The 12,981-nt window shown below is 44.1% G+C and overlaps 1 protein-coding gene across 2 annotated transcripts; it reads right to left on the reverse strand.

Moving 5' to 3' along the window:
- Positions 1–473: 473 nt before the first annotated feature.
- On the reverse strand, positions 474–7,898 carry LOC112259676 (Golgi reassembly-stacking protein 1). 2 transcript variants are annotated; one of them, XM_024434290.2, is made up of 9 exons: positions 7,718–7,898; positions 6,539–6,619; positions 5,776–5,979; positions 5,500–5,586; positions 5,228–5,358; positions 4,905–5,013; positions 4,440–4,581; positions 3,671–3,820; positions 474–3,423 (listed from the first exon to the last, which is right to left on the reverse strand). In XM_024434290.2, exons 1-9 carry the CDS (start codon positions 7,778–7,780, stop codon positions 2,894–2,896), a joined length of 1,497 nt encoding a protein of 498 aa, XP_024290058.2. In that variant the 5' UTR covers positions 7,781–7,898; the 3' UTR covers positions 474–2,893. The 2 variants fall into 2 exon arrangements, with proteins under 2 accessions (XP_024290058.2, XP_042185065.1); XM_042329131.1 differs by lacking the exons at positions 6,539–6,619; positions 7,718–7,898 and adding an exon at positions 6,213–6,249.
- Positions 7,899–12,981: the final 5,083 nt, after the last annotated feature.

Genomic DNA, 12,981 nt, shown 5'->3' on the forward strand with positions numbered 1-12,981 from the left:
GTCGTCAGGCTTTCTATAGGAAGGGAGAGGAGGGCATGTTTCATAGGTTAAAACCAATGTCTCTTCACGTGGGCAGGCCACTGAGTCAGGCCCAATTCTCACATTTTAGGAGCTAAAATCACATTTCATATTCAAACATTTAAATTGCACAACTATAATGTGTAGACTTTCCACTGTACAGTTTGTCATCCTATCATTGAGAATGTCTCAGATGACAACCGAACTGACATCGTATTCATTAAGTACCACCGCATATGTTCAACTGGTTGGATTAACAAAATGTTTAATCTCCCCCCCCACCTTCTGATGTTCCCAGAATCTCTATGTTAACCAAGGGATGTTCAATAGTCACATCAGTAGGGTAGAGAGAGGGAAAAGGAGGGGGAAGAAGTATTTATGACTGTCATAAACCTACCCCCGTCCAGCGTCATGACACAATGCTTAAAAGTTGAGAAAAACAAAAAAGGCAAAAATAAAATTGTGACCATTTTTATTTTTTTGTTCCAGTGACTAGAAGCGATTCCATTTTTGCATCAAAAGCTTTGCAGATAATATTAATCAATTTCTCACAATCAGAATTTCATTTGCACTCATTAACAATAAACTCTCCATCCATTGATAACATATTTACCCTCCCCTCATTTCTCACAACTAAGTGCCTAGCCTAAATCAAAAAAGACCAAAATAACCTTCTTTTACAGAAAAGCATTTGCTCAAAACATTTATATTAAACTAACAGTAGTGTCACTATTTAAATCAGAAGCTACTGCACAGGGTTGGGGTCAATTCAGAAAGAAATTAAGATAATTGGAAATTTCAGTGTACTTCCTGAACTGACTAATTTAAATGGAATTTAAAATGATCAACCCTGATACTGTATTGTTTGTGGTTCCAGCTTACAGATGACTTCCATGATGGCTACAGTATGTTGCCTACAGGTTTGAAAAAAAAAAAGTCAAAAACTACAAACATGGCTGACAATTGCATAGATCAAAAATGACACAGATAAGAGGTAACATGGGAGGAATGAGACTTTCCCGACTGTATGTTTACAAAAGAATGACCTTTCACCTAGGGTGTACAGAAACCCATAAAATGACACTTTAAAAATAAGTGCCCTGCAACAAAGGCTGTGATTCAATCCGATCATTTGGTAGATTTGAGATTTAGCACGCTTTACATTCAAAGGTAATTTACTATTGAGCCAACATTCGCAGCGTTGGTGAATGCGGTCTCTGCGAACATTGACTTTATAAACAAGGTGCGTAGCCGACCAAACGCCATCGGATTGAATCTGGCCCTTACGCTACAGAAATCCAGAAAATATTATTGTCTAACAAATAAATGCACTGTAACTTATTGAAAACAGGTCTACCTCTTAAGTACAGATTCAACTTTCTTGAGTTTAAGAACTAAAACTACAACCCGATCCCACATTAAAAATGTCTCTCTTTTGTGAACACAGAACGAACAACAATTGCTATATTTGATGCATTAAAAACAACAACCTTTTCAAATATTTTGAAAACTTAATTTAAAACATGGATTCCTATAACAGTAACCAAGGAAGACGTCACCTGTTCTCATCCTGTACAATGGATTAAAAAAGTGACCTAAATTAAAATTTTAAAAAATTCAGCCTTTTGTGTGGAGTGCTCCAACTTCTTTCTCCCTAGTTTGTCTTGGTAAGTCCTTCACATGGTTTCTAATCATTTTGTTTGCTGACGTGCAAAGGTTATTTATTAAAACTTTATTTAACTAGGCAAGTCCGTTAATTAAGAACAAATTCTTATTTACAATGACGGCCTTTACAAGGTTCACCTTGAACCCTTCCAAGTGATAAGAGCAAAAAAAAAAGCTGTGCCCGATTGATTATATAAATGGTACGGTTCAGGTACTGAACCTGGGTCAAGTATGCATGTCCAAAAAACATTTGAGATGCGCTTAATTTAGCTTGAAGTTTGCACTTTTGAGACTATTCCATGGTACCTGGTAAACTAACCTCGGAAGCCCAGGCTTCTCACGTTCGAGTCAACCAGACGGGATTTGGAAGGGCCATGCAAGCCTACTGGCAAACTAAATCAAGCGCGGCTCAAGTATTTGAATGTATTAGACCCAGGCCTATGAGGTCCACTCGTATGTCAAGTAGTGCATTTCAACAGGAATAGTCAAATTACAAGACAAAAAAAAAAAAGTTGTCGTCACAAATCAAATATTAAAAAGGTGCAACTATGCTTTAAGTTTATACATCACTGGTTTGTCGTAGTGAATTCTATAAAGTAGTTCAACAATATATAATGAATGTATTTATCTGTGTGTGTGTGTAATTATCTTTGGATCTTTCACACGGCCATTCCATTAAATGGATTTGTTTTTTTTTTAAGAAATCCAAAAACCATAATAAAAATATATTCTTTTTTTTTTTTTTTTTACACAAAAACTACAAAATGTTCATAACATTGCAACCCTTACAGCTAATCGGAACATTAAGCTGAACTTGTAACATAGGATCCTACACCCAAAAATACAAGAGGGCTATTGTTATGCATTTCTACCATGATCTCTCTCGTAACCCATCCAACCAGTCGTAAAAAAAAAAACTGTACAACGTTCTCTTGGACCACAGACTGTACGCTCGCCATCACTCATATACCAGAGGCCTGTTCAGCACGTTCAGATAAAAACAGGCATCCATTGTCATCATATTAAATTGGGGAAGCGTGTCAGTTAAATTCATTACATTTCTATCTGGTTCTATTAGTGTTGCATCTCAATACATCACCCCAGGTCTTTTCACCAGTGTCCTGAACATTTCCCATGTTGTTTGACTGCTCAGTATCTCTGCTAGTGTTTCTTCAGGCAGTGACCAGACCCGGAAAGAAAACACACAAACCTACTCTTCCTGGTTGCTGACCTCGTGGTGGTGGTGGTGGTCATGGCAACACTCGTGGTCGTCATGGTGGTGTTCTGCCGCGGCGGTTTCAGACTGCTCCACAGAGAGTTGCTCCAGTGAGCTGATGACGTCAGGCTCTACCATTGGCTCTGGTGGTGTTCCATCCAATGTGACGTCGTCCTGAGTGAGTGAGTCCCCCACCAAGATGTCACTTACCTGGGGCTGAAGCAGGAGCTGGTCCTTGGGCAGGAGGTCCAGGGGAGGGGAGGGGGAGAAAGAGGTGATGTCTGGGTCCGGGAGAGAAGCTTCAGCATCAACAAGAGGGGTGAGGGACTCAACGGCAGGAGGAGGGGCGAGGGACTCAACGACAGGAGGAGGGGCGAATGGAGCCTCCACAACAGTGTCGGGGGATCCAGCGTATTCGGACGCTTGGTCTTGTGATTCGGTGGGCATGATAAGGGACTCCCGATGTTCAGTCTCCATCCAGTTCTCTGGTGGCGTCTCAGGAAGCTCACTGTCACCCAGCTCTTCTGTACAAACAGAGAAGAGAGACACAGTCGATGTCGGGACTACGGAGATTCATTGTTGGACAAATTGGTTGCAGCGGTATAAAATAAATAGTGTTTGACAGATAAGGGTATACTGTTTCACATTGTGATAATAAATAACAACAGTTTGCTTGTCTTGTTATGACACGGCAACCAATTGAAAATACAAACACTACCAAAACAACAGCTCGTTTCCCTTTCAATAAGCTCCAAGTTATAGTTAACTTACCGATGCCGGAGAGGTTGTTGCTGTCCTTTTCCTCGTGCACGGCCAGAGAGGTGCCGGTCATGTCGATGGACGAGACGGACAGGTCCAGTCGATCAGCCATGTCTTCTGAAGGGTCAGGGGCCATCATAGCCACCTCAGACTCAGAGAAGCCTGGAGGAACACAGAGTCACAGATTCAGAACCTAAAAAAAGGTTAACTTCCTTATCAGGCAAAAAGACAAAGCACAGAGGTAGTTCAAGATAAAATAAAAACAGACAACGACAAAGAGACTGCATCAATATAACAGTTTCACAGAGTCAGAACCTAACCTCAGACACCCAAGAGGAACACAGAAAGACAGATGTGTTAACTGAACGGCCAAACAAAAACAACACAAGAGGGTCATGGAAGATGAACAGTAAAGACAGACATAGTAATCAGTCTTGGTTTCTGTGTATAATTGCGTTGTGTGGACCAAAGGACGAGTAGCTATTGCCCCCCCCCCCAAAAAAGAAACATTTTAATGAACTCCTATTTCATTAATGGCTTTATGCGTGTTGGCTGAATGTGTTTTATAATGATCTAGGGTGCGTTTGTATATTCACTCTGGAGTGCCAGAGTGCGCCCTGGGCGTTCGTCAGATTGTCTGTTCGTAAATTCAGAGTGTTTCGCCCTCTTAGCTTTCAGAGCACACAATGGATGCTCTGGCAGAGGAGGAGGGTTGATCCGACCAGTCAGTCAACCCACCTGGATCCATGATTCCCTGTAACCAACCAATCAGTCAACCCACCTGGATCCATGATTCCCTGTATGGGTAGAGGTGGAGGACTGTCCTCTTTCTGCAGAGTGATCTGTTCCAGTCTGTTATCTTGGTCTGTCATCTCTGTTCCCTGTCCCAGGCGTGGGCCGGACTGACCCACCATCAGAGACGCCTGTGGATCACACAGCCCACAACCGTTGATTCATTTATTTCACAGGGACAATGCACATCAATGAACATTTCTGGAAATTTGCCTGGGGGGGGTGGAGGGACAACATGTTTGCTGTTGTCATCTGTAGTTCCAAGTTTAATACTGCATTATGATGTCATAAGCATGTATGATAGCCTTGTAATGGGGGGGTAACGGTCAGCCTTGTCACTAGCAGGTCTGTAGATTCATGTGTCATTACTGTACAAGTGACGGGCATAGTGGCATTCCCTCGGTCTTATTCCCATACATGTTGTTGTAGTGAAACACAAGGAGCCCATTCACACCTCTTGGTGTCCATTGGCGTGCATCTCTGGCGTGGGGTCATCTTCAGGGAGAGAGGGAAACATGGATGGGATCCTGTGCAAGTAGCCGTATCCGATACCGCAACCCAAACTAAAAAAACAAACAGATATCAGTTAGACTGCTGATGTTTCAGAGTCTTGGCATTTAGGCAGTACAGAATAACCTCAGAGAGAGAGCCCAGGTAAGACCTAGTGGCTCACTCACCTCCCCGGGTAAGGTCAAGATAAACCCCGGGTAAGGCTCAGCTCACTCACCTCCCCAGGTAAGGTCAAGGTAAACCCCAGGTAAGGCTCAGCCCACTCACCTCCCCTCTCCTCCCCAGGCCCCGTTGGGTGTGACCACCACCTCTCTGCAGGCGTTTGTCTCTGTGTTGTAGATCAGCAGTTTCAGAGGTTTCCCCTCGTGGGCCTCGATCAGCGAGAAGAAGTCCTCCGACTGAGGACAGACACCGAGATCACAGTGCCAATTGTTTATTGCAATGGGTCATTTTCCCACTAAATTAAAAAGGCAACGACCTAGTCAACGGAGACAACTTTGAAAAACGTTAAGAATGTGAATGACAATAATGAAGCTTACATCCTGCAACACCTGGTCTGCTCCAACGATGAAGTCACTGTGGGCCTGAAGGCCGGCTAACGCAGCTGGTGAGTTCACATCCACATCCTACAGAAAATAACACACAGATTAGCATGATGTGAAATAACATGTAGGCCCCCCCCTCCTCCCAGACAAGACAGACACCTGATCACACCACAGATAAAACAATACCTAGTTGTTTGAAATTGTAGCCGTGTGTACGTTGATCTACTACTACCTAATCATAGCCTCATCGACAGCCAGGTGAGTCCTCACCAGTACATGCCAGACGTTCTCGTTGGCTCCTTGGTAGCTACAGAACCTGACAGACGCCCCCAGCAGGCCCTGTCCTCCCCACATGTTACTGGGCACCACCTCCACCTCCCTCAGCCTCATGGTCTTAGTGCTGTACACCTCCATGATCACTGCCTTCTCCACGTTAGCCTTCAGAAGGTCCTTCAGCATGTCATTCTCCTGGTTCTGGACACAAGTTAGTTTGTCAGTTGGAAATTTGCAATACATGGGTGGGGGTTGTGTGTGATAGATTAGATAGAGGAACTGAACAGAGTATCTAAGATGTATTTTATATTAATCGAAGGTCTATAGTAGAAATAAATAAGATGGTATCACAATGCTCTGACTAACTCACCAGTCTGTGGTCTCCCAGAGAGAGAGAGAGAGAGAGAGAGAGAGAATGAATCTGACTAACTCACCAGTCTGTGGTCTCCCAGAGAGGATGAATCTGACTAACTCACCAGTCTGTGGTCTCCCAGAGAGAGAGAGAGGATGAATCTGACTAACTCACCAGTCTGTGGTCTCCCAGAGAGAGAGAGAGGATGAATCTGACTAACTCACCAGTCTGTGGTCTCCCATAGAGAGAGAGGATGAATCTGACTAACTCACCAGTCTGTGGTCTCCCAGAGAGGATGAATCTGACTAACTCACCAGTCTGTGGTCTCCCAGAGAGAGAGAGAGGATGAATCTGACTAACTCACCAGTCTGTGTTCTCCCAGAGAGAGGATGAATCTGACTAACTCACCAGTCTGTGGTCTCCCAGAGAGAGGATGAAGTCAAAGAACGGCTCCAGCCCAGCTTTCTCTGCAGGGGAATTCTCCTGCACCTATCAGATCACCACGTGGACATGGGAAGACAAACACAACCATTTATCCAATGCTTATGCTTCTAGTTCCGACAGTTCAGCAATATCTAACAATTCCACAACAAGTACCGTTGATCAACAAATAGTAGATCATATAGTGGTTTAATTAAGCTGTGTTGTGCAGTATTGTATGCATTCCAGCTATGCTGTTGTGCAACATGCGGCTTCTGCAGATAGCAGCAAGGGTGGGTGTAATTGGTGGAACTTTCCAACAGGATACTGTTCCAGAAATTTCGTAAAGTAAAAGGATGCCAACAAACAACGAATAGAAAGTAGAATGATTAATTCACCTAGCTTATTAGCTGCCGAATAGGTATCAAATAGCTTATTCTTAATATTTGTCCATAGGTTACCAGAGTGAGGATAGACATTTTGGGGGAATAAACGTGGTAACTAAATTGCCCGCTCCCTACCAGGTATCTTATTCTACCGCTATACAACTTTGTATGCGTTATTTGTTGGCAATTTGTTGGTGTTATTTATGGAACATAATTTAGACAGTTTAATCACAATGTTCCTCTCAAGCGAATGCAATGGCACAACTAAAAACAGCCATCTAGTTAACGTTAGTTGAGTAAAGTCAACTTCATATGGAGTTGACTTTACTAAGTTACTATATAGTTAACTCAATATATATATATATATATATATATATACATTTATAATATAAATGCATGCATGAAAAGGTGTCAACGTTAAAATGTTGTTGTTGTCATTTGGTCACCGCTAGGCCTAAGTATATCTACAGTAGCAACATCGACTTGGTTTAAGTTGTTACATTGGGTGCTCATTCACACAGAAGACAAAGCGTTTATCGTATACAGACTATACACACAGTTATTATGATCGACTGTTTCAGCTCGCAAATCAATGTGAGGTCGTTGTGTTATCAGTGCGCCAAAAAGGGTAGCTAGTTAAGTGCCACCTCATCAGCTTTCGGTAGGCCTTATCCGGTTCCTACACCACTGTATGCCTTCTGTATATTACCGTCAATTCTCCTTGTCAAGAACTACACGCAGCGTCAGAAAAAAGTGCAATGAAATAAAGACTCATTATTACCCCGTGGACGTGGTATCCATCTGTTCCTCCATCCGAAGCACCGGTGCTTTGTGATAAACCCATTCTTATAGAAAGCACCAAATGTTATTTCACTGTAGCTGAAAGAGTTGACAGATTCCTCTAATGCTCCGTGGCCATCTTGTCATTGGCGATCTCCTATATCAGACCAGACTAGTCGCACACTGATGACACCGAGCACCACGCAGTATGTAGAGCAACGATCCTGCCACCTGCTAGACCGGAGTATAACTCCCTTATACTTTACTGGAACAAAATGATAAATAAATAAAACAAATACCCTACCATCTAACACCACACGCACAAAAATAATAATAATCATAAACAATATATCATACCCCACTATTTAAATATATTTAGTCCTACAGGACATTTACTGATCGTTGTGGCTGCTTTGTGTGATGTATTGTTGTCTCTACCTTCTTGCCCTTTGTGCTGTTGTCTGTGACCAATAATGTTTATACCATGTTGTGCTGCTACCATATTGTGTTGTCATGTATTGCTGCCATGTTGTGTTGTTGTCTTAGGTCTCTCTTTATGTAGAGTCTCTGTTGTTGTTATGTGTGTTTTGTCCTATTTTATTTTTGTTAATTTTTTTAATCGCTGACCCGGTCCCCACAGGAGGCCTTTTGTAAATAAGAATATGTTCTTAACTGACTTGTCTAGTTAAATAAAAGTTAAATAAATACAAAAAAATAATAAAAATACTTCAGGTCAAACAGCCTGAAAGGATGGGACACCACCACATAACACACCCTGTAACTCTTCAAATGAAATGTTTATTAGTCACATACACATATTCACCACTGCAACAGTGACTCTTCTGACGTCAAGTCTCGCACACCCAAATACCTCTCTGCAGCTACAGTTGATAACCATTGCTCTAAATGCTAAAAATCCAATCTTTCTGAAACATATATCACTTGTTGGTTTATCCCTCTGTACTGGTACAGATCTACTACTCACACCACTCCTCTCAGGATCCCTCCCTCTGTACTGGTACAGATCTACTACTCACACCACTCCTCTCAGGATCCCTCCCTCTGTACTGGTACAGATCTACTAGTCACACCACTCCTCTCAGGATCCCTCCCTCTGTACTGGTACAGTACTACTACTCACACCACTCTTCTCAGGATCTCTGCCTCTGTACTGGTACAGATCTACTACTCACACCACTCCTCTCAGGATCTCTGCCTCTGTTCTGGTACAGTACTACTACTCACACCACTCTTCTCAGGATCTCTGCCTCTGTACTGGTACAGATCTACTACTCACACCACTCTTCTCAGGATCTCTGCCTCTGTACTGGTACAGATCTACTACTCACACCACTCCTCTCAGGATCTATCCCTCTGTACTGGTACAGTACTACTACTCACACCACTCCTCTCAGGATCCCTCCCTCTGTACTGGTACAGATCTACTAGTCACACCACTCCTCTCAGGATCCCTCCCTCTGTACTGGTACAGATCTACTACTCACACCACTCCTCTCAGGATCCCTCCCTCTGTACTGGTACAGATCTACTAGTCACACCACTCCTCTCAGGATCCCTCCCTCTGTACTGGTACAGTACTACTACTCACACCACTCCTCTCAGGATCCCTCCCTCTGTACTGGTACAGTACTACTACTCACACCACTCCTCTCAGGATCCCTCCCTCTGTACTGGTACAGATCTACTACTCACACCACTCCTCTCAGGATCCCTCCCTCTGTACTGGTACAGTACTACTACTCACACCACTCCTCCCAGGATCCCTCCCTCTGTACTGGTACAGTACTACTACTCACACCACTCCTCTCAGGATCCCTCCCTCTGTACTGGTACAGTACTACTACTCACACCACTCCTCTCAGGATCCCTCCCTCTGTACTGGTACAGTACTACTACTCACACCACTCCTCTCAGGATCCCTCCCTCTGTACTGGTACAAATCTACTACTCACACCACTCCTCTCAGGATCCCTCCCTCTGTACTGGTACAGTACTACTACTCACACCACTCCTCTCAGGATCCCTCCCTCTGTACTGGTACAGATCTACTACTCACACCACTCCTCTCAGGATCCCTCCCTCTGTACTGGTACAGATCTACTACTCACACCACCCCTCTCAGGATCCCTCCTCTGTACTGGTACAGTACTACTACTCACACCACTCCTCTCAGGATCCCTCCCTCTGTACTGGTACAGTACTACTACTCACACCACTCCTCTCAGGATCCCTCCTCTGTACTGGTACAGTACTACTACTCACACCACTCCTCTCAGGATCCCTCCCTCTGTACTGGTACAGATCTACTACTCACACCACTCCTCTCAGGATCCCTCCCTCTGTACTGGTACAGTACTACTACTCACACCACTCCTCTCAGGATCCCTCCCTCTGTACTGGTACAAATCTCACACCACTCCTCTCAGGATCCCTCCCTCTGTACTGGTACAGATCTACTACTCACACCACTCCTCTCAGGATCCCTCCCTCTGTACTGGTACAGTACTACTACTCACACCACTCCTCTCAGGATCCCTCCCTCTGTACTGGTACTGATCTACTACTCACACCACTCCTCTCAGGATCCCTCCCTCTGTACTGGTACAGTACTACTACTCACACCACTCCTCTCAGGATCCCTCCCTCTGTACTGGTACAATACTACTACTCACACCACTCCTCTCAGGATCCCTCCCTCTGTACTGGTACAGTACTACTACTCACACCACCCCTCTCAGGATCCCTCCCTCTGTACTGGTACAGTATTACTACTCACACCACTCCTCTCAGGATCCCTCCCTCTGTACTGGTACAGTACTACTACTCACACCACCCCTCTCAGGATCCCTCCCTCTGTACTGGTACAGTACTACTACTCACACCACTCCTCTCAGGATCCCTCCCTCTGTACTGGTACAGATCTACTACTCACACCACTCCTCTCAGGATCCCTCCCTCTGTACTGGTACAGTACTACTACTCACACCACTCCTCTCAGGATCCCTCCCTCTGTACTGGTACAGTACTACTACTCACACCACTCCTCTCAGGATCCCTCCCTCTGTACTGGTACAAATCTACTACTCACACCACTCCTCTCAGGATCCCTCCCTCTGTACTGGTACAGATCTACTACTCACACCACTCCTCTCAGGATCCCTCCCTCTGTACTGGTACAGTACTACTACTCACACCACTCCTCTCAGGATCTCTGCCCCTTGATCCATCTTCCTCTACTTTCTTCACTGCCTCAACATATGACAACTTCTGCACTACTCTGATCCTGGGAACCTCAACCTGCATCTCTCACATGGGACATTTCTGATTCCCAGGCTCCATGGGCACCCCTACAATTAACACATACCGCTACTTTCCCCAATGCTACACAGTCCTTTGTCTCATGCCTTTCTGCACACTTCTCACACCTAGGAACCTCCCTCCTACACACTGCTGCCACATGCCCATCAGCTTGACACCTCTAATAATGTAATGTGTTTGGCACAAAAGCTCTTATAGGAAAACCTATATATCCTAACATCACTTTGTCGGGCAAAGACTCAACATCAAAACTCAAAGAACAGACAATGACTCTTCTGTTTCGCACCCTGTCTGCGTCGCACCAAACAACGGGCATCACAAACACTGGGCCCTTCAGTTGGTCAACTTTAACATTTACTGCTACCCCAGTAATTACTCCTTTCAATGGCACCCTTTTCTTGAGAGCAAAACAATTCACATATCTTGTCCCCACTCGTTTAACACGGAGCGCATTCTCCCTCTGACCAGCAGAAACACAAACAATTATCACAAGACCACTTCTGGTTACCCTCACCAATACCACAGCACCTAACTCTGTTTTCACCCACCCTGAAACCACAAATGGTCCACTTTTTCCCCCCCAAAACTTCACTCCTACTGTCACAGACTCATCTTTATCCTGACCCTCAGTGCAAGCCTCGGCCCCCGAGAACTTCAGCACACCTACCACTGCCGATACTTTGCCCTCATTCATTTCCATTTCTCTTCCTGTCTTCAACTCACTCTGTTTATACTTTCTACCGTTCTGTTCCAACAAATCATCTCCCTTTCTTCTGACATTTTGAATCAACTCACGCTCACCCTCTTCCTCTCTCTCTTTCCTAGACCTCTTCTGCCTCTCTTATTCCCTCCTCTGTACTCCAAGTATAAATCTCCTGATGATAATATTGCACTTCTCCTGACATACATCTAGTTCTTGCCCTGTCAAGGGACGCCATTTTAACCCGGCTGTCACGATCTCCGTACAATCAGCACGAACCCCTCGGGATGTTAGTGTCAACAATGTGTCCCACTTGTAAAGCAGCTGCTTCGTCTTGATGTTTCTTCTCTAACAATAGCTACCGCGGCGCTTTCCATCTCATCAGTCACGTGACACCCATTAGTCAGAACCCTTTAGTGAATCTCTGTGGAGTACAGTAAATTAACAAAGTGAATTTAAGAAGTCATTTTTGTCTCACTAACTACCTTATTATTTTAACTGCAATGATAATGTTTTTGAAGACTGTTTGGTTGGTCACATTGTTGGTGTTTTTTGTTCTGTCATACATGCAGAAGGCTAATAAAGGATAGCTGTCTGTTCCACACTGTTGGTGTTTCTAGTTCTGTCATACATGCAGAAGGCTAATAAAGGATAGCTGTCTGTTCCACACTGTTGGTGTTTCTAGTTCTGTCATATATGCAGTAGCCTAATAAAGGATAGCTGTCTGTTCCACACTGTTGGTGTTTCTAGTTCTGTCATACATGCAGAAGGCTAATAAAGGATAGCTGTCTGCTCCACACTGTTGGTGTTTCTAGTTCTGTCATACATGCAGTAGCCTAATAAAGGATAGCTGTCTGCTCCACACTGTTGGTGTTTCTAGTTCTGTCATACATGCAGTAGCCTAATAAAGGATAGCTGTCTGCTCCACACTGTTGGTGTTTCTAGTTCTGTCATACATGCAGTAGCCTAATAAAGGATAGCTGTCTGCTCCACACTGTTGGTGTTTCTAGTTCTGTCATATATGCAGTAGCCTAATAAAGGATAGCTGTCTGTTCCACACTGTTGGTGTTTCTAGTTCTGTCATACATGCAGAAGGCTAATAAAGGATAGCTGTCTGTTCCACACTGTTGGTGTTTCTAGTTCTGTCATACATGCAGTAGCCTAATAAAGGATAGCTGTCTGCTCCACACTGTTGGTGTTTCTAGTTCTGTCATACATGCAGTAGC

The sequence above is a fragment of the Oncorhynchus tshawytscha genome, linkage group LG10 (genome assembly GCF_018296145.1).
Source record: "Oncorhynchus tshawytscha isolate Ot180627B linkage group LG10, Otsh_v2.0, whole genome shotgun sequence".
NCBI lineage: Eukaryota > Metazoa > Chordata > Actinopteri > Salmoniformes > Salmonidae > Oncorhynchus > Oncorhynchus tshawytscha.

Coding starts and splice junctions, on each gene's coding strand:
- LOC112259676 (XM_024434290.2), bottom strand. CDS start 7,780: ATGGGTTTATCACAAAGCACCGGTGCTTCGGATGGAGGAACAGATGGA. Junction 5,587..5,775: donor AGAACGTCTGGCATGTACTG/GTGAGGACTCAC, acceptor TATTTTCTGTAG/GATGTGGATGTGAACTCACC. Junction 5,014..5,227: donor GCCTGGGGAGGAGAGGGGAG/GTGAGTGGGCTG, acceptor TTGTTTTTTTAG/TTTGGGTTGCGGTATCGGAT.